This window comes from Lithobates pipiens, unplaced genomic scaffold (assembly GCF_037356315.1).
Source record: "Lithobates pipiens isolate NorthernLeopardFrog02 unplaced genomic scaffold, aLitPip1_a1.2 Scaffold_1, whole genome shotgun sequence".
NCBI lineage: Eukaryota > Metazoa > Chordata > Amphibia > Anura > Ranidae > Lithobates > Lithobates pipiens.
In genome coordinates, this window is record NW_027507685.1 from 228458312 (window position 1) to 228479510 (window position 21199).

Sequence of the window (21199 nt, forward strand, 5' to 3'; positions counted from 1 at the left end):
GAGGGATGGGAGACGAGAGAGGAGGTGAAGGAGGGATGGGAGACGGGAGGGGAAGTGAAGGAGGGAAGGGAGACGGGAAGTGAAGGAGGGATGGAGACGGGAAGTGAAGGAGGGATGGAGACGGGAAGTGAAGGAGGGATGGAGATGGGAAGTGAAGGAGGGATGGAGATGGGAAGTGAAGGAGGGATGGAGATGGGAAGTGAAGGAGGGATGGAGACGGGAAGTGAAGGAGGGATGGAGACGGGAAGTGAAGGAGGGATGGAGACGGGAAGTGAAGGAGGGATGGAGACGGGAGAGGAGGTGAAGGAGGGATGGAGACAGGAGAGGAGGTGAAGGAGGGATGGAGATGGGAGAGGAGGTGAAGGAGGGATGGAGACGGGAGGTGAGGTGAAGGAGGGATGGAGACGGGAGGTGAAGGAGGGATGGAGACGGGAGAGGAAGTGAAGGATGGAGACGGGAGAGGAAGTGAAGGATGGAGACGGGAGAGGAGGTGAAGGAGGGATGGGAGACGGGAGAGGAGTTGAAGGAGGGATGGGAGAGGAAGTGAAGGAGGGATGGGAGACGGGAGAGGAAGTGAAGGAGGGATGGAGATGGGAAGTGAAGGAGGGATGGAGACGGGAAGTGAAGGAGGGATGGAGACGGGAAGTGAAGGAGGGATGGAGATGGGAGAGGAGGTGGAGGCGGCATGGAGATGGGAGAGGAGGTGAAGGAGGATGGAGATGGGAGAGGAGGTAAAGGAGGATGGAGACGGGAGAGGGGGTGAAGGAGGGATGGAGACGGGAGAGGAGGTGAAGGAGGGATGGAGACGGGAAGGTGAAGGAGGATGGAGACAGGAGAGGGGGTGAAGGAGGGATGGAGCAATGGAGACAGGAAGTCTTTAGAATTGGGGACATAAATTCTGGTAATCCTGGTGGCTACCTGGGATTTCTGCTCACTTTCTGTGGTGGTTATGGAACAGAAATTAAGGGGAAATCTCTCCAGTTGGACATACATGACAAAATCTGATGGGTTATAATCAGGGCCGCCATCAGGGGATACAGCCATCACAACTGTAAGGGGCCCCGGGGCCAGAAGACGGACAGACATGTGGAGGGGAGCCTTGCTGTGCATTACAGAAACAATTTCACAGCTTCTGCAGTTCTCGTGTCACTGAGCTCAGACATCAAGCTCTTTACTGCCACCTCTGGTTACTATGTGTATGTGCACCCCTCGTGTGATTTGTACTGAGCTTCTTAGCAACATGTCAGCTTTGTGAAACGAGCTGGGACCAGGTAGGTCTTCTTTACAGGTAGGGGCTGTGAGGGAAAGGGAGGGGGGCTGTTTGTGTACAGGGAGGGGCCAGAGCCTTGTGTGTTGACATGTTTTTGTATGTAAGGGGCTGACATATATACAGGTGTGTGTGGGAGGGGGCTGGCCAGGGCCGTCTTTAATATCGTTTGGGCCCTGGGCAAAAATTTTCTTGGGGGGGCCCCCCAATGCAATTTCACTCTCCACCTGCTCTGAGGCGTACAATTAATAGCAGCTAGACTTAAAATCAGTTACTGTATCAGATCAGGCAGCAATTGCAATTGGTTGCCAGCAGTTACAGCATATCATTACTGCTTACTGACTGGTTGCTAGAGGCTACAGCACACATTACGGCTCACTGATTAGTTACTAGAGGTTACATCGAATAATTTCTGCCTGTTAATTGGTTGCTAGAGATTACTATACAGCAATACTGCTCACTAATTGGTTGATAGAGGTTACAGCACATCATCTCCTTACTGCAGGGAAGCATGATATACATAGGAATGGCGCCGCCCGCAGCTACTTTCTTAGTAATGCCACCGCTATTTACATATGAATGCCAGTTATTTACATGTAAACAAAGGTTCTTCCAGTAAGTCATCTGTACACAACAATAGGGCAGAGGGGAGCAGCATTAGTACCAGCACTTCACACTGAGATATCGGGACACAGCACAGGACTAAAACTTCAAGGGACAAGGGAATTTAAGCTGGGATAATTGGCAAGTATGAGGCAGCTGCTTTGGGCCCCACAACAATTACAGGGCCCAGGGCAGCTTCCCCTTTTGCCCTGCCTTAAAGACGGCCCTGGGACTGGCATATATACAGGCATGTGTGTGTGTGGGGGGGGCTGACATATACAGGTGTGTGTGTGTGTGTGTGTGTGGGGGGGCTGACATATATACATGTTTGCGGGGGGGGGGGCTGAGTGTGTACAGATGAGGTGGTCGATGTGCGGATTCAGTAGGATGGCCCGTGGGCAAGCCTTGGGGAATGTTGGTGGTCAGGCTCGGGGGGGGGGGCAGGCCTAAAGTTGTGTAAGGGGCCCAAAAATTTCTGATGGCTGCCCTGGTTATAATCCACCCTTACTATATCAAAAATAACATAAGAAATATGTTTTTTTTTTAACTTAATATCTATCTTAATCACTTAAGCCCTGAGCCATTTGGCTGGCCAAAGACCAGAGCACTTTTTACGATTCGGCACTGCGTCGATTTAACTGAAGCTTGCACAGTCATGCGACGTGGCTCTCAAACAAAATTGACGTCCTTTTTTCCCACAAATAAAGCTTTCTTTTGGTGGTAATTGATCACCTCTGCTGTTTTTATTTTTTGTGCTATAAACAACAAAACGACAAATTTTGAAAAAAAAAACAATATTGTTTTTTGCAATAATATAAAAAACATTTTTTTATTCAGTTTATGCCGATACGTATTCTACATATTTTTGGTTAAAAAAAATCGCAATAAGTGTTTATTGATTGGTTTGTGCAGAAGTTATAGTGTCTACAAAATAGGGGATAGATTTATGCAATTTTTATTAAGAATTTTTTATTTTTTTTTTACTAGTAATGGCGGTGATCAGCAATTTTTTTATTGTGACTGCGACATTATGGCGGACATGTCGGACAATTTTGGCGTGATTTTGGGACCATTCACATAGCGATCAGTGCGATTAAAATTGCATTGATTACTGTGACTGGCAATGAAGGGGTTAACACTAGGTGGCGCTGTAGGGGTTAAGTGTGTCCTAGGGAGTGATTGTAACTGTCGGGGGGGGGGCATGGCTACGTGTGACACATCACTGATCACCACTCCTGATCACAGGGAGCTATGATCATTGACAGTGTCACTAGGCAGAACGGGGAGATGCTTGTTTACATCAGCATCTCCCCGTTCTTCCTCTCTGTGAGACGATCGCGGCATCCCCGCGGATATCGAGTCTGCGGGACCCACGAATATCGAGTCCGCGGGACCTGTGATCCTGCTCACGGAGCTCGCAACGGGCGCTTACGCGATGGCACGGCGGCAAATTCAAAGGGACGTACAGGTACACCCATTTGCACAGCCGCGCCATTCTGCCGACATATATCGGAGTGCGCCGGTCAGGAACCGGTTAAACTACATTGCTAACTGTATATTGTACTTGTTTGTAGCTTAAGTAATGAAATGTGCACTGCAAACCGTAATTTTGTAACTTTTAGAAAATGCCAGTAAGAACTTGGCTGTGCCAGTAAATTTTGAGTTTTGTGTCAGTGAATTTTAGTCTGGTAGGTTGGCAGCACTGCCCATGTTCCTGGAAAGACCAGCATGACAAGTCCCACACTGGAGAGTAAGTAAAGACTTAATAGGAGGAAAGGAAATGCCCTCAGCTCTGCACTTTCCCAGCGGTCGGTGTCCCCGGCTCGCACGGCAGGCTCTGTGTCTGTCACACTCCAGACAGGTCACATGCTCGGCTTGCAGAGGGGAAGAGCCCGGGGCTGTGTGTCTGCATGGAGTAGACATCGGCACGTTTCTCCTCCTCACAGCTGCCCTGCAATGTGTCACACGGCACCGCAAAACTAAAACAGCGCCGGAGACTCGGCCAGAGCACCGGACAGTGCAGGCAGGGGAGGGAGACACCTGGGTGGGAGACCCATTACAGAGTCATAATAGGAGTCTCCTCAGCTGGGTCTGAACACTGTGTCTGGGGCTCAGGTGAACTGAATCCTGGACATGTGATTCAAAACCCATACTGTCCGGGTGAATCCCAGACGGGGCAGCCCTACTCACCACCGAAACTTTGCTAGAGACTTGCTATGCAAATTTGCTACAAATTTGAAAAGTGTCAACTAGAACTTGTGCTTCAAGTGCTCTGCAAGTGTACAACTTGTCAGGGAATGTGCAGCAAGTTATCAAGATTTATAATTCAACACCGACACATGTGTGGGAAGTTATCCTTCATATCTGAGATACAGGAAGTAATAGAGGGGTGACAAGTTCCATGGGGGGCAGGAGATTTTACTTCATGTCCACCTGAAGACACAGGGGTTGGTTTACTAAAGGTAAATGTTCTGTGCATTGCTAATACAGGTCCTCTAGATATGAGGAGAACATGCAAAGAAAATAAAAAACTGCATTTTTGCTTGTACATGATTGGATGATAGAAATCAGCAGAGCTTCCCCTCAGATCTAGAGACCCTTCACTCGCAGTGCACTTCTAGTACACAATATATTTGTCTTTAGTAAATCAACCTCCAATTCTAACCTAAACCTGACTTCCTTCCCTATCCAGTACTTCAAAAAGAAGTGTGTGGAGTTGGGTTTCAGGCGTCTGTATATGTTATGATAATGGGGGGAAAATCATCTTTTCTATTCTGAACTGCGAATGACAAAATGGCCGCCAGTAACAAGGCTTCAGTTCCTGTGCCAACCAATCACATCTCCCCGCTCAGTGATCATGGCTCAGGATGTGGAATTCCCCGCCCTGAGCTCCTCTGTCATCATGTTTGTTTGACATCTCGGCATTTTACTTTCACTTTCTCCCATTCTATTCCTCAACTAGACAACCTTTTCACACTGCCTCTGCCCAGCAACTGCTGATCATCTGTGTATGAATTTTTCAATTGGATGGGAGATAATTATCACCCAATCAGCAGCGTCCTGTGTACAGAGTCTCCGCCTCCTCCTGCACAGAGTATCAGTAGAAGTGGGTGAGGTGAGAGGACGGTTCTGGTTCCGTACAAAGAAGAGAATGAGGCTCTTTGTGGCCGCCGCACTCCTCTGTGTGTCTGTCATAGGAGTCCATTCCGGTGAGTACAGCGCCGGTATATGGGGGGTGTGGAGGGTCTGTGTTATGCCGTGTATGAGTTATAATCTCTATCAGTGCTGCACACACTACTATACAAACACTTTACTAATAATAGGTGACAAATGCGGAGCTTCCAGCGGTCCTTCATATGGGACTAAAGCCGGCCATAGACGGGCCTGTTCTTTTATTCAGCCAGCGGACAGAATAAGAGACAACTAATGCGGCGTACACACGACCGGACTTTCCGGCAGAAAAGGTCCAACAGAATAATTCCGTCGGATGTTACGATGGTGTGTGCGCTTCATTGGACGTTTTTCTTCAATTCCGCCGGACCTATAAATAGAACACGTTTCACATCTGTCCGACGGACTCAATTTCTATCAGGAAAACCCTTCGTCTGTGTGCCGGTCCGACGGACCAAATACAATCCCAGGACAGTGATTGGCTACTGGATATTGAACTTCCTTCTCTAGTCCTGTCATACGTCATCATGTTCAAAAATGAACGGACTTTGGTGTGTGGACAAGTCTGTTTGGTCGGAACTCCGTTGGGAAGACCGTCGGATCTTTTCTGAGGGAAAGTGCGGTTGTGTGTACGTGGAATGACGGATTCCTCCATCCACACAGGACATCGTATTCTGACAGCGAGACTCCCCACTGACTGTACATCCATCAACAAACCTTCTACTTGTTTGTTTGACAGAAGACGATCAAACGATCACATTCTGCTGAACTGGACAGTCCACACACTGATGGAAATTTGAGTGATCGCTGATAATCCAGATCAAATTTCCATTTGTCTCTGGCCAGATTTATCTCCTCGCTCCTCCTTTCCTCCTCAATGTGTCCTCTATGTGGTCTGATGTACACCCCTAATGTATGATTTACCAATCACATATGTAATAGTGCACTAAACATTCCATACAACATTTAAAGCGGAGGTCCACCCTAAAGTGGACCTTCCGCTCATTGGAACCCCCCCCCTCCGGCGCCACAATTGGCACCTTTCAGGGGGAGGGGGGTGCAGGTACCTGTACAGTACAGGTATCTGCACCCACTTCCGGCATAGATGTCTGCAGAATCTACGCCCCTTTCCGAAGGTCCCCCACTGTCTGCTGGGAAACACACGGATCCCAGAGACAGCGGGAACCATCCTTAATTCGCAGTGCGACTCGCGCATGCGCAGTAGGGAACCGGGAAATGAAGCCGCAAGGCTCCACTTCCTGATTCCCATACCCAGGATGGCGGCGGCAGCACCCGAGAGACGATTGAGAGATTGGCTTTGGGTGCCGACATCGCGGGTGCGCTGGGCGGGTAAGTGTCATTATTTTAAAAGTCAGCAGCTGCAGTATTTGTAGCTGCTGGCTTTTTAAAAAAACAAAAACGGCGGACTCCCGCTTGAAATGTCCACATTTAAAAAAAAAAAATAGTATAAAAATGGAAAGTCGTGATGAAAAGTAGAACTTGTTGGTATAACCCAGTGCTCTCCACACTGCAGACCTTTGCTAGCTATTCCTGCCAATTATGTGAGTCACTATTCCTTCCACTGACACCAACAATGGGGTACTTTTCCTCCCCCCAATACCAATGATGGGGCATTACTCCTACTGACCACCAACACCGAGGCCATGTTTATTCTCATTGGTGCTGGGCCCGGGACATTTTTTAATCTCACTGGCCAGAATCCGGCCCCCCTAAAGTCTGAAGGACAGTAAACTGGCTCTTTGGAAATGTTTGGAGCCCCCCCGGTGTAACCAATCATTTTATGTTTGAGTATTAATACTTTGCGGCTCATGTAAATGGTGCATGGCTGGAGGGGGCTCTTTAAGCAGTTTTTGTGAAGTCTCCAGTCACACCTATGTGACAATGCACTACTAGAGGAATCCCATTATGGGTTATAGGGCTTGTATTTATGTAATGGGCTTCTATGTCACTTGAATAAAGGAGCAGGCGCTTTGTTTGGTGTGACATTTGTGGCCCCGTAGACTATGGACACAGATGACAATACAGACACACAGGGGAGTCTATAAAGCCGTCCTTCCTCATCACAGAAAGTTAGAGCTGTGGGGGGTTATTGGGGATTGAGACTTAAAGCTGTTCCTTTAGTTTTGGGTAGGGAGGGATGAGAACGGTTTTAGATATTTATCGCTTTCTATGACCCAATTGGGGTGATTTCACCTCACTCTGTACTGCAGACACCGGGAGGGCGATGGGCGTCTCTGTATAGGATGACCGGGGCTTTTTTCAGTGGGAACACAGTGCTAAATTTACGTAATGGCAGTGTGTACTGGAGAGTATATTGATGCTGGCTACTGGGGGGTCTATTGTTGCTGGGGGGAGGGGGTCTGTTTTTGCTGGTGGGGGATATATTATTGCATGGGGTCTTATGTTGCTGGGGTATCAAATTTTCCTGGTAGGGATCTACTGTTGAAGGGGGGAGTCTACTGATGCAGGCTGCTGTGAGATCTATTGTTGTTCTGTACTTTTGATGGGGGATCTATTGTTGTATGTGGGTTTATTGTTGCTGATGGGGGTCTTTTGTTTCTGGGAGTGTTATGTTGTTGGGCAGAATCTACTTATGCAGGCTGCTGGGGATCTATTGTTGCTGTGGGGCTATATTGTTGCTGAGGCTCCAGTGTCGGGGGGAATCTATTGTGTCTGGAGGGATCTGTTGCTGATGGGGGATTTTTGTTGTTGGGGGTCTATTGATTCTGACTTCAGGAGATCTATTGTACTGCTTTTCTTGTTATCATTAACACATTCCTACAAATGACAATGATACTTGATAGGGATGCACCGAAATTTCGGCCGCCGAAACATATCGGCCTAAAATGCCCTTTTCGGCAATTTGCCGAAAGGAAAAAACGGCCGATAATTGAGCCAAAAATGGGGCGGGGCCTGGGCGGAGCACCACCCCTGCCCCTGGTGCCGCCCATCATGGGAGATCTATAACGCAGGAGAGCCGCCGCAGTCTGGTTCAATAGATCGCTGGGAACATCACAGCTTTAATTTCAATAGCTGTGTGTTCCCCGTCGCGCGCCGTCGCATACAGCCCCTCCCCCTTGTCCGGGGAACTGTGATAGACAGATTACCCTTCCAGATTGGACAGGTGATCTGTCTATCACAGTTCACCGGACAGGGGGGGGGCTGTATGCAACGGCACGTGACGGGGGAACACACAGCTATTGAAATTAAAACTGTGATGTTCCCGGCGATCTATTGAACCAGACGGCGGAGGCGGCTCTCCTCTCTCTTCTCTGCATCACTGGCTGCACGGGGGACAACACACTGGCTGCACGGGGGACAACACACTGGCTGCACGGGGGACAACACACTGGCTGCACGGGGGACAACACACTGGCTGCACGGGGGACAACACACTGGCTGCACGGGGGACAACACACTGGCTGCACGGGGGACAACACACTGGCTGCACGGGGGACAACACACTGGCTGCACGGGGGACAACACACTGGCTGCACGGGGGACAACACACTGGCTACACGGGGGACAACACACTTACCGTATTTATTGGCGTATAACACGCACTTTTTCCCCTTAAAATCAGGGGAAAGTCGTGGGTGCGTGTCATACGCCGATCCCCGCTGTCTGTGAGGCAAAAAGACAGAGTGCCGCCGAAAAAGGCCGAGCCGTATGCTCGGCTCCGCTCGTAGTCCCGCCTCCCTGCTGTTTCTGCGAGCACTGCCGAAAAAGACCGAGCCGACTCTACTGTGTACTCGGCTCGGCTTGCAGTCCCGCCCATACTGGGCGGGACTGCGAGCCGAGCCAGGCCGAATACACAGTAGTCGCTCACTCGGTCTGTCTCGGCGGCGGGATATTTAAACATGGAAGGCTGCAAACGGTGCTGGGCGAGCTAGAAATGACACTGGCAAGCTGCAAATGACACTCTGCAAGGCTGCAAACAGCGTGGGGCAAGCTGCAAATGACACTGATCATTCTGCAATGATGGACTTCCCTCCTAAAACTTTTTTTTCCTTAAAATGCCCTCCTAAACTTGGGGTGCGGGTTATACGCCGGTGCGTGTTATACCCCGATAAATACGGTATCTCTTTTATCATGTCGCCAGTCTCTGACCACCTCCTGTACCAATGCCGCCAGTCTCTGACCACCCCCTGTACCATGTCCCCAGTCTCTGACCACCTCCCGTACCATGTCTCCAGTCTCTGACCACCTCCCGTACCATGCCGCCAGTCAGTGACCCTCTCCTGTACCATGTCTCCAGTCTCTGACCACCTCCCGTACCATGTCTCCAGTCTCTGACCACCTCCCGTACCATGTCCCCAGTCTCTGACCACCTCCCGTACCATGTCCCCAGTCTCTGACCACCTCCCGTACCATGTCCCCAGTCTCTGACCACCTCCCGTACCATGTCCCCAGTCTCTGACCACCTCCCGTACCATGTCCCCAGTCTATGACCATCTCCTGTATAAAAATATTTTTAATAAACAGTCATTTTCGGTATCGGTGCTGTTTCGGTTTCGGTTTTCGGCCTAGTGTATTTTTCATTTTCGGTATCTGTTTCGGCACCAAAAAAACATTCGGTGCATCCCTAATCAAAACACAATAACAAATCTCCAACTGTAAACATGTAAAATCAAAAATATGAGGGCAATATATTCTAAACAAAGAAAGTATTCCTAAATGACATCTTCTACATTAGTGGGCTCCAAACTTCAGCCCTTTGCTTGCTTTTATCCAGCTCTTGGGGCATTATTCCTCCCACTATCATCGACAGTGGGGCATAGTTCCTGCCACTGACACTAACAAGGGGGCACTATTCCTCAACAATACTAAAGATGGGCCACTTTTGCTCCCACTGACACCAGCGATGGGCCACTTTTGCTCCCACTGACACCAGCGATGGGCCACTTTTGCTCCCACTGACACCAGCGATGGGCCACTTTTGCTCCCACTGACACCAGCGATGGGCCACTTTTGCTCCCACTGACACCAGCGATGGGCCACTTTTGCTCCCACTGACACCAGCGATGGGCCACTTTTGCTCCCACTGACACCAGCGATGGGCCACTTTTGCTCCCACTGACACCAGCGATGGGGCACTATTCCTCCCACTGACACAAGTGATGGGGCACTATTCCTCCCACTGACACCAGTGATGGGGCACTATTCCTCCCACTGACACCGGTGATGGGGCACTATTCCTCCCAGTGATACCAATAATGGGGCACTATTCCTCCTGAATACTAAAGATGGGGCAGTATTCCTCCCTCTGGCACAAATGGTGGGGCATTTTTCCTCCCACTGACACCAGCAATGGGACACTATTCCCCGTATACTAAATAGGGGACACCAGGACATTTTGTACTTCTGATGACCGTATTCTGGCCCCCCCTAAAGATTGAAAGATAAAAAATGGCCTTTTGTTTACAAAGTTTGGAGACCCCTGTTCTACATCTTACAAGATGCAATTTATGGACACTTGTGTTGGTTTTGCATCTCTTGCTTTGTATAGTATTGTGTGTTGATTGTTGTTGTGTCCCATTTTTCTCCTCCCCCTCATCTCCTGGGTGTTATGGGAGGTGTTCTGTCCATCCCGCATTCCCCACTACAGGTTATTGCTTTTTGTTTTAAACAATATCTGTGGAATGGTAAAAATACAAAAGTAAGAGGGGGGCGTGGCTAGCCGCGGAGCAAGATGGAAGCTTGATCACAGAGCTCCGCTCCACAGCAGGCTTCCTCAGCTACACCAGCGCAACTGACCGACCCTCTCTCGCACAACAGAGCGGGGAAGTCGTGGGACACTCGGCGGCATGCCCGGACGCCGCCATCCTCCGCCGCAACCGCGCCGAATGACTGAATTCTTCGGCCGCATGGAGAACGGAGGGAGCCAAGATGGCGCCGAACAGGCCGCTCTGCACACGGGCCCCGCGCCGCACAACTCACAGCCGCTCGATCCACAGTGTGACCGGCCCGGCACAGACAGGGATGGCAGAGGAGACCATGAGGAGATGGACAGTCTGCCCCATACACCGCTATACGCAGGGGACACACCGCAAGAGAGAGGTAAGAGACTGGCCTCTTCCCCCTGTAACTCTCCTCACAAAGCACCCACTGCTAAGAAGCACCATGGCCCTGACTCTGGACCTGCTCATGCCACCTCAACCCCTTTGTCTACCTTGGCTACCATACCGGTAACTGACAACCCTGTGTCTGAAAGCATGTTAAAATCTATGCTGCTCACTCTGCAGAAAGACCTCCACAGGGAGCTGCAGCTCTCCCTATCCCAAGCACATGACAGGCTAGACTGCCTGGAAGACAGAGCAGACATCATGGAAGATCACCTTTCAGACATGAGCAAGGCTCACAATGAACTCCTCAACGCACACGACCACCACACGGATGAGATCCAAAAGATAAAGCTGAAGCTCGCAGACCTCGAGGACAGGTCCAGACGTAACAATATAAAATTTAGAGGTATCCCTGAAACCGTATTACCTAACGAGCTGCCAAAGTACTTGCACCATCTTTTCCTCACTCTCCTTCCTGACCTTACACCTCATGATATGACCATCGACCGAGCGCATAGATTTGCGAAACCGGACCATCTCCCGGATGATACACCCCGAGATGTTCTAGCAAGAATCCACTTTTATCAGGTCAAGGAACAACTCCTTCGTGCGGCCAGGAACTTGAGACCCCTTCCAGCTCCTTACAGCAAAGTATCGCTTTTCGCGGACCTGTCCCCCGCAACCATGGAGTTCCGCAGAGCGTTCTCACCGGTCACGTCCCTACTCCAAGAGCACAATATTGTTTATCGCTGGGGATTCCCCACCAAGCTCCTAGTCACCTACCAACAAAAAGTGGTTCCTATCCTGTCACCCAAGGACGGATACAAGAAGCTAACTAACTGGGGCCTACTCCCTCTCCGACCGAAGTCACACAATTCAGCAAATCACTCGAAGGACTCCCCGCCTCCTCCTCGGCGACCATTAATCAAGTCCAACAAAACCTGATGCCCTCTACGTCAAGCACTGTCCCAGCTACATGAAGCCTGCATGGGCGTCTTCTTCAGTTTCACCCCCCCCCCCCCCGTTGAATTACAGTGTGCCAAGCACACTCTGTTTAGGTGCCTTCCTAAACCTTTGTTTCCTTGAAGGTAACCTGCTCTGTTATTACTTTTGGGTATTTTTTCTGACTTACCAGTTTTTTTTTTGCTTTTGTTCTCTTATTATTTTGGGTCCCATTTTTTCCCCCGACCCCTGTCTCACCACCTTATTAACCACTGGTGCCCAACGATTCTTGTAAGAACTACCAGTCCCTGATGCCGATCGCTTCTTCGACATACCGACATCTCTAAACCCATTTGAACTGTCTCTTTTATTGTAATCTTAATGATCACAGATTTTACAAGATGTAAGTCATAACTATCAACATAGCTTATTGTACTGTATAGGATTGTAATACACTGTCTTATTCTACCTGTGGTCGCGCTCAACATCTGTGCAACTCTATTTCATAATTGACCGCCATGCCAATTAAAATAGTTTCCCTCAACGCCAAAGGTCTTAACTCCCCCTTCAAAAGAAACCTCCTCTGGAAGTAAACAAAAAGCTGACAGTATGTGTGCAAGAAACGCACTTTACGCAACATAATCCACCCAAATGTACACATAAAAATTATTCACACTACTTTTTCTCTAACCACATTAAAAAGAAATGTGGGGTAATGATAGCTGTTAGCTCCGACATTTCTTTTAACCCACAACACATTGACACGGATGAGGAGGGAAGGTTTATCGTTTTAACTGCAACGATTGATAACCAAGTCTTAACATTAGTAAATGTATAGGCGCCCAACACCTCTCAAAAGAAGTTTTTCAAACGCCTCAGGTCCAAATTACAGCTGGTTAAACATGACTCCCTAATCATATGCGGAGACTTTAATGACATTCCTGACCCTTTGCTAGATACAACTAATCCCAGTAGGAAGGACTCCTCCGCCCTTTCCACGTTCATGACCAATGAAAATCTATACGACCCATGGAGGTGCACACACGATGTTGAACGCAATTACACTTTTTACTCCTACCCAGGCAACTCCTACTCTCGGATCGACCTCTTTCTCACAAACAAAAAAGCTTTATTGTCCACCTCAGAAGCCCATATTGGCACGATTACATGGTCAGATCACGCACCAATCTCTTTGACCCTGTTCCCGCCCCTATGCCCCACTAACCACTCGGTGTGGCGAATGAATACATCCCTATTAACCAATATTACTTACGAAAAGGAAATAGAATCCGAGATTAGGAGTTACTTTGAGTACAACTGTGCATCGGTAGACAACCAAGCTACAATTTGGTTAGCACACAAAGCCTCCTTGCGAGGACTTTTTATGAAACTGGGAGCCAGAGAACGCAAAAGACGAAACGCAGAGGTAGACCAGTTGTTACAACGCATTAAATCCCTGGAACTGGCCCATAAAGCCAATCCCACCACTACACTGCTAGATTCCCTTCGTGACTATAGAAAACAACTTACTGAATTATTGAACCACAAATTTGACTACTACATCAAACGACTAAAATTGAACACATATGCCTTCAGCAACAAATCTGGAGCCTTTTTAGCTAAACAAATTAAAAAACAACAACGCAAGGCCAAAATCCCATACCTCCTAAACTCCAAAGGTGCACGTATGACCAATCCCCTGGATATAGCCAACACATTTGCAGCTTTCTATTCGGACTTATACAACCTCCAAACGACGATGTCAGACCCCCCGATAACTACCGACTCTATTAACGATTTCCTTTCTTCAGTTCAACTACCAGTACTGACACCGACTCAACTGAAAGACCTATCCACCCCCTTTTCGCTCACCGAAGTACAAGCAGCTATCAAATCGCTCCCACTACATAAAGCACCAGGCCCCGACGGCTTTGTTAATGAATATTATAAGCACTACAATGACATCCTCTCCCCTCATCTCTGTAACGCCTTTAATCAATATGCCTCCTCTGGCACAATGCCAATGGAGTGTCTGAATGCCCTTATAGTAACCCTACCCAAACCGGGTAAACCCTCGGATACTCCGGGAAACTTTAGACCTATTTCACTCTTAAATACAGACACCAAATTGTACGCTAAACTGCTGGCTCTTCGACTATCCACGGTGATGACTCAACTGATCCATATAGATCAGGTGGGCTTCATCCCTGGAAGGCAAACCTCGGACGGCACTCGTCGCTTTATTGACATTATTCAGTGGACAGAACACACCAAAACGCCTTCTCTGCTCCTTTCCTTGGATGCAGAGAAGGCGTTTGACAGAGTTCATTGGCTATATCTGGAAGCTGTCCTACGTAAATTTGGCATATCCGACAAACTACTGCAAGCCATCTTATGCCTTTATTCGTCCCCTAGTGCACAGGTATGGACATCTGGAGTCATCTCGGATCCCTTTTCTATTACTAATGGTACCCGTCAGGGATGCCCCCTTTCCCCTCTAATTTTCGCTATGATCATGGAACCACTAGCCCAGCACATTCGCTCCAACAAAGACGTCAAAGGTGTCACAATAGGACAAGTAGAACATAAAATAGGATTATACGCAGACGATGTAATAATCTCGCTCTCCGATCCACAACAGTCCTTGGGAGTAGTTCAACAAATACTAGGTCAATTTAGTGCTATTTCGCTTTATAAGGTGAACCACAGCAAATCTTTGATGCTAGCCCTAGGCCTTGACAAATCGACGGTCCAACATATATCCACAATCTCACCCTTCTCCTGGTCTACCTCTGCGTCTCTGACGTATTTGGGAATCAAATTAACTTCCTCCAGTACACAACTTCTATGATCTAATTACTCGGCCCTCACAGAGAGGCTCCATCAATTATCGCGTGGGATGAACCATCCGTTTGTCTCATGGGCTGGCAGGATTGCGCTAGTTAAAATGTTTCTGCTCCCCCACATCTTATACATCTTCCGCACTCTCCCGATACCATTCCTACCGGTGCACTTGAGATCTCTTCAAGCCATTCTCCATGCCTTTATCTGGCAAGGTAAAAAACCCAGGATTAATAGGAAAATCCTTACAACTCCAATCTGTAAAGGAGGTATGGGAGTTCCCAATGTCACTTTATACTACAAAGCGGTTGTTCTAGAGCAACTTAAGGTTTGGTGGAATACATCTAGCCCATCTAACTGGGCACAGATAGAAGCAGAAATACTACCTACCAAACCCAAACTACTTTTATCTGCCTATATTCTTGCACCTGGAATTCAACATTATGCGTTAGACACTGTATCTGCCTCCATCAGAGTATGGTCATCCCTTTCACAAATGTCGACAGGCATACCACATTCTTTATTGCCCCTTATTCCTACTCAATCGCTGACCCTCATGCTACCTGACCTCCCCATACAACCTTGGATTGAAGCGGGCATCTCGGATCTAGGGAAATTATTTTCCGCCTCACGGCTAAAATCTTTTGCAGAGCTCCAATCTACTTATCTAATCTCTCACAAGTCCTTCTATATATATTTAAGGGTTAGGTCCTTACTTAACAAAATCAAATGGACTCATCACCGCGGGATATTGCATGCCACGGTAGCATATTTCACCTCAAACGATCTTACATGCAAGGGCATATCGTACTTTTACAAAGAGCTTTCCCGATCCTCAGATGTCCCGCTACAAGCCAGTATTTTAAAGTGGTCTAAACACATCCCAAGCAGCCCACCTAACCATGTATGGCTCCAAGCTCTCTCCCTTCCTGCTAAGCTCTCACACTGTACAACACATTGGGAAACATTACAAAAAATATTCCATCACTGGTATTACACGCCCGACAGACTTGCACGGTTCTTTCCAGATGTATCTCCTCTGTGCTGGAGGGGATGCGGATCCATAGGAACGCCTTTTCATATCTGGTGGGATTGCCCATCGCTTAAAGACTTTTGGTCCCATATTCGAAACGCTCTCCAAATAATTAACTGTGCTACCTCTAATCTAACACCCTTAGATATCCTTCTAGGACTAACGATACCATCCTGGCCCAAAAAGCTACAAACGATAGCCACCCACATGTTAATAGCCGCAAGACTGGCTATCGCTCATAAATGGAAATCCATGCAACCTCCGGACTTCCGAGAAGTGATTTCCATTCTAAACTCCAATTTCGAATTGGAACACAATTTCTCCAAAGCTCACCTCTCAAAGAATAAATTCCTCAGGGACTGGGAACCTTGGATCACTGATCCGAGAAGTACTCGACTAACATAACCCTTGGCACCAAACCCGTTCAACGTACAATTCTGATATGTGTTATACTCTAACTGTCTTACTATACGATAAAATCGACTACTCACAATCCTTATAACTGTTTTACATAACGTATGTATCTTGTGTTATACCCAGATGAGTTGGCCACTAGGCCTATCAAGTGCAGTTGTATCTCTGTTATCTTATGTTTACTTGATATATTAGTACTGTTGTTGTTAGACCTACTATCAATCGCTGTTAACGAAAATGATGATGTATCCAAACTCTTCTCCTCTGTTTTTTTTTCTTTTACACGAGGATTTGCAACTACATCCTTTTTCTTGTAATGCATGTATACGCCTTTGTATTATGAAAACTGTCAATAAAAATCTAAGTTTAAAAAAAAATACAAAAGTAAACTCACCAAGCCACCCCCTAGCGCTTATTATTATTATTATTATTATTATACAGAATTTATATAGCGCCAACAGTTTACACAGCGCTTTACAACTTGAGGGTAGACAATACAAATACAATACACATTAATACAGTAGGAATCAGAGGGCCCTGCTCCTTGGAGCTTACAATCTAAGAAGGAAGGTGAAGAGATACAAGAGGTAATAACTGTGGGTGATGTGCTGATTGAGAAGATAAATGTACAGTTGTTAGGTGGGGCAGACAGGCTTCTCTGAAGAGATGAGTTTTCAGGGATCGCCAAAGTGGATAAAGCAGGAGAAAATCAGACGGATTGGGGTAGAGCATTCCAGAGGATGGGAGAGGCTCTGGAGAAGTCCTGAAGGTGAGCAGACGCTGAGCGGTTTGTGAGGTGGATGAGCCTGGCAGCAGTGTTCATGATGGACTGAAGGGGGGATAGTCTATTTAGAGGTAAGCCAATGAGGAGGGTGTTGCAGTAGTTGCGGCGAGATATAACCAGGGAGTGGATTAGAAGCTTTGTGGTGACATTGGTTAGGAAGGGAAATAAATGGCTTTGAGGATTTTATAATGATATGGCTGGTAATGTGCGACCTCATCCCATTAATTTTGAATAGAAAGAAAGTGTTGACATTTTGAGTCTCCTATCAAAAATATCAACAAGGGAGTATGAGCATGGGGACTATTGCGGGGCACAGATAAACTTTTTTACACAGAATAGTATCGAGACACTAATATTACATAAAAAACGTTTATTCACAAACTTATATACAAACATATATGGCGACCAGACCCGAAGGAAATCCAGGGTGCAGGTGATGCAGGGTATGGCATTGAAGAACTGTGGACTCTGTACTTACTACTCAACTAAATAAAAAAGGAAATCTCTATCGTATGTCCTGTTGTCTTACATCCCCTGCCGATTACCTTACTGGCTAACCAGTTCCCTGCCCTGTACTTCCGGGACCAATTATTATATTTTCTCTTCTCTTTTCAATTTGATGAGAGGTCTATGTCAATTAGATTTGGATCCGAGTCACCAGCCTGACAATATAATCCCCTCCCAGTCGCCGGGAAGGATCCTTTCCCTGATGTGCACCGTTGGGTTTGACCAGGCACGGGAATAGGTTTGGAGAGACTTAGGTAATATCCTGATGAAGCTGTAAAGCGAAACTAGTCGAATCATTACCATATTCGTCTGTACCATTTTGTGACGTGTATTTTTATGTTTGTATATAAGTTTGTGAATAAACGTTTTTTATGTAATATTAGTGTCTCGATACTATTCTGTGTAAAAAAGTTTATCTGTGCCCCGCAATAGTCCCCATGCTCATACTCCCTTGTTGATATTTTTGATAGGAGACTCAAAATGTCAACACTTTCTTTCTATTCAAAATGAATGGGATGAGGTCGCACATTACCAGCCATATCATTATAAAATCCTTAAAGCCATTTATTACCCTTCCTAACCAATGTCACCACAAAGCTTCTAATCCACTCCCTGGTTATATCTCGCCGCAACTACTGCATCTCCCTCCTCATTGGCTTACCTCTAAATAGACTATCCCCCCTTCAGTCCATCCATTGTTGATATTTTTGATAGGAGACTCAAAATGTCAACACTTTCTTTCTATTCAATGGTTAGGAAGGGTCGTATCTTGAAGATGTTGCAGAGGTTGAGGTGGCAAATTTGAGATAGCGATAGGATGTGGGGCCAAAAGGTTAGTCCAGAGTCCAGGATTACACCTCGGACCTTGGTGTGGGGGGACAAGCTGATAGTTGAGCCGTTGATATTGACAGAGAAATCAGGGGAAGCGGCACCTGAGGGAGGAAATATCATGAGCTCGGTTTTGGATAGGTTGAGTTTGAGGAAGTGATGTCACATCCTGGCTGATATGTCTGCTAGTAAGTTGGTAATGTGTGAGGAGAGAGCTGGAGAGAGCTGGGGGGGAGAGGTAGATTTGGGTGTCATCAGCGTAGAGATGATATTTAAAGCCGTGGGAGGCAATCAACTGACCCAGGGAGGAGGTGTAGATTGAGGAAAGGAGAGGTCCAAGAACAGAACCTTGAGGGACCCCAACGGAGAAAGGAAGAGGAGAGGAGGAAGTAGAGTTGTAAGTGACAATAAAGGAGCGGTGGGAAAAAACATCCAGTATTATAATATAATCTGGCAGCTGCTATAACCACATTAAATATTAAACAAATGTGCTAAAATACAATCCAGCATTAGCAGCGCTCAAAATCTATTTAACAAGAGTCTATGATTTAAGCCGTCCAAATATTCAAAGGACTTAATCATATATGAAAAGTAAATACTGTATTTATTGGTGTATAACACTCACTTTTTCACCATGAAAATCGGGTGCAAATAGTGTGTGTGTTATACGCCAATACTTCAATTTTAGCTGCCTCGGAGGGGACAGTGAGGGGGGCGGGACGAACGCCGTCAGATTACATACAGTGAGAATCTCCTATTTCCTTGGCGGGCCTCTGTAATAGGAAGTCCCGTCTCCTGGGCTGCCATTGGACCACTGTTCTGTCTATCATAGGAGAGTCTCACTGTATGTAATCTGTCGGCACTCGTCCCGCCCCCTCCCTCTCCCTTCTAGGCTGCAGATGGACATCGATCAGGCTGCACTGATGGTAATAGTGAGGCTGCTGTATTAATGGCAATGGTGAGGCTGCATTTATATGGACTGATGAGGCTGCATTGATGGCACTTGTGAGGCTGCAGATGGGCACTGACCCTTATTTTGCTTCAAAGTTTTTATTTAAAATGTGTTTTTTTTTCCTGAAACTTCCCTCTTAAAATGAATGTTCGTCGATAAAGACTTCTCTGGGAGAATAGTAGTGAGGTGGAGATCTGCTTTAATAATATTCCAATATTTTCTAACAATTCTTTTGACTTGTTTATGTTGGATGTTGAAATCCATGACAAGTGATACAGTGTTATTATTTGCTGTATTTTTTGCTGTGTCCTGTATCAACTTTTCTCTATCCAGTGCCGCCACATCTTTTATTCTTTCATCTATAACTTCCAGGCTTTTGCACGAATCTCTCCAATCACTTCCACCTGTTTGATAAAGGTTTCTTTCATTGTACAGTTTCGTCTGTTAGATAATATTGGAATATTATTAAAGCAGACCTCCACCTCACTACTATTCTCCCAGAGAAGCCCAGATTTACTTACCGGAGGTCTCCGACCCGTAGGGACCGTCTAGCAAAGAATGTGCTTGATCCCCCAACTAGGAAGACATTTTCCTTCTTTGAAGGGAAAGGATTTTACCATTTGTGACTGTAATAACTGTTAGGGCAGTTAGGGTTAGCCCCCTTTAGTTCTAAGGTACCCCCCTAACCCCCCCAATAAAGGTTTAACCCCTGTGATCTCCCCCCCCCGTCGCCAGTGTCACTAAGGCTGGGTTCACATTGCAGCGGTTTATGAGAACGGATGTGATTCGCACTGCACTGCAGTGCAAATCACATCCGATCTCTGTGCGATTCGAGTTCAGCCATACAGATAGTATGGCTGAATTCGTGTCGCAAACTCGCACGGGACCCTTTCTTTGGTCCGCAGCAGAATCGGATCCATGGGTGTTCACACCATGCGATCCGAGTTTGCAGATCGCACTGCGATATGCGAACTGATCTGGGGGTGTCATTAACATTTCACTGACACTCCCAGCAGTTCGCATAGGGCAGTGTGAACTGCCGCCGGGAGGCATGCGATGCGGGAACCCGCCGCGGATTCGTGGCGTTCCCGCATCGCTCCAGTGTGAACCCAGCCTAATAAGCGATCGTTTTTCTGATCGCTGTATTAGTGTCACAGGTGACGCTAGTTAGGCAGGTAGGTATTTAGGTTCGCCGCAGCTTTTTATAGCGCCAGGGACCCCCATATACTACCGCATAAAGCCCCCTGATTGCCCCCTAGTTAACCCTTTCACCAGTGATCACCATATAACTGTTACAGGTGACGCTGGTTGGTTAGTTATTTTTTTATAGTTTCAGGGCACCCGCCATTTATTACCTAGTCTCACTAGTGTACCCCTAAATTTTGGGGTGTCTACTTTCCAAAATGGGGTCATTTGGGGGGGGGTTTGTGCCATCTTGGCATTTTATGGCCTTCAAAACTGTAACGCCCTTAGAAAGCCTGAAGGCGGTGCTTGGTTTTCGGGGCCCCGTACGCGGCTAGGCTCCCAAAAAGTCCCACATATGTGGTATCCCCGTACTCAGGAGAAGCAGCAGAATTTATTTTGGGGTGTCATTTCACATATGCCCATGGCATGTGTGAGCAATATATCATTTAATGACAACTTTGTGTAAAAAAAAAAAAAAAATTTTTGTCATTATTCAATCGCTTGAGGCAAAAAAATAAAATATTCAATGGGCTCAACATGCCACTTATCAATTTCCTTAGGGGGTCTACTTTCCAAAATGGGGTCA

The 21199-nt window shown here is 47.1% G+C and overlaps 3 protein-coding genes across 5 annotated transcripts in view; all 3 read left to right on the forward strand.

Annotated features, from left to right (window-relative positions):
- LOC143984050 (class I histocompatibility antigen, F10 alpha chain-like) overlaps nt 1-21199 on the forward strand; it is a 692198-nt gene that overhangs the window by 590260 nt on the left and 80739 nt on the right. The window contains exon 1 of one of the 2 annotated variants that reach the window (XM_077484337.1): nt 4919-5079. The exons of the other annotated variant lie outside the window; for it this stretch is intronic. Coding sequence (XP_077340463.1) covers nt 5022-5079 — 58 coding nt within the window. The 5' untranslated portion in view covers nt 4919-5021. Of the gene's footprint in view, nt 1-4918; nt 5080-21199 lie in introns of those variants that run through there. 2 annotated transcript variants of the gene reach the window in all.
- LOC143984059 (class I histocompatibility antigen, F10 alpha chain-like) overlaps nt 1-21199 on the forward strand; it is a 682453-nt gene that overhangs the window by 576963 nt on the left and 84291 nt on the right. The gene's annotated exons all lie outside the window — the stretch shown is intronic.
- LOC143984105 (class I histocompatibility antigen, F10 alpha chain-like) overlaps nt 1-21199 on the forward strand; it is a 907941-nt gene that overhangs the window by 173701 nt on the left and 713041 nt on the right. The window lies entirely within an intron of this gene.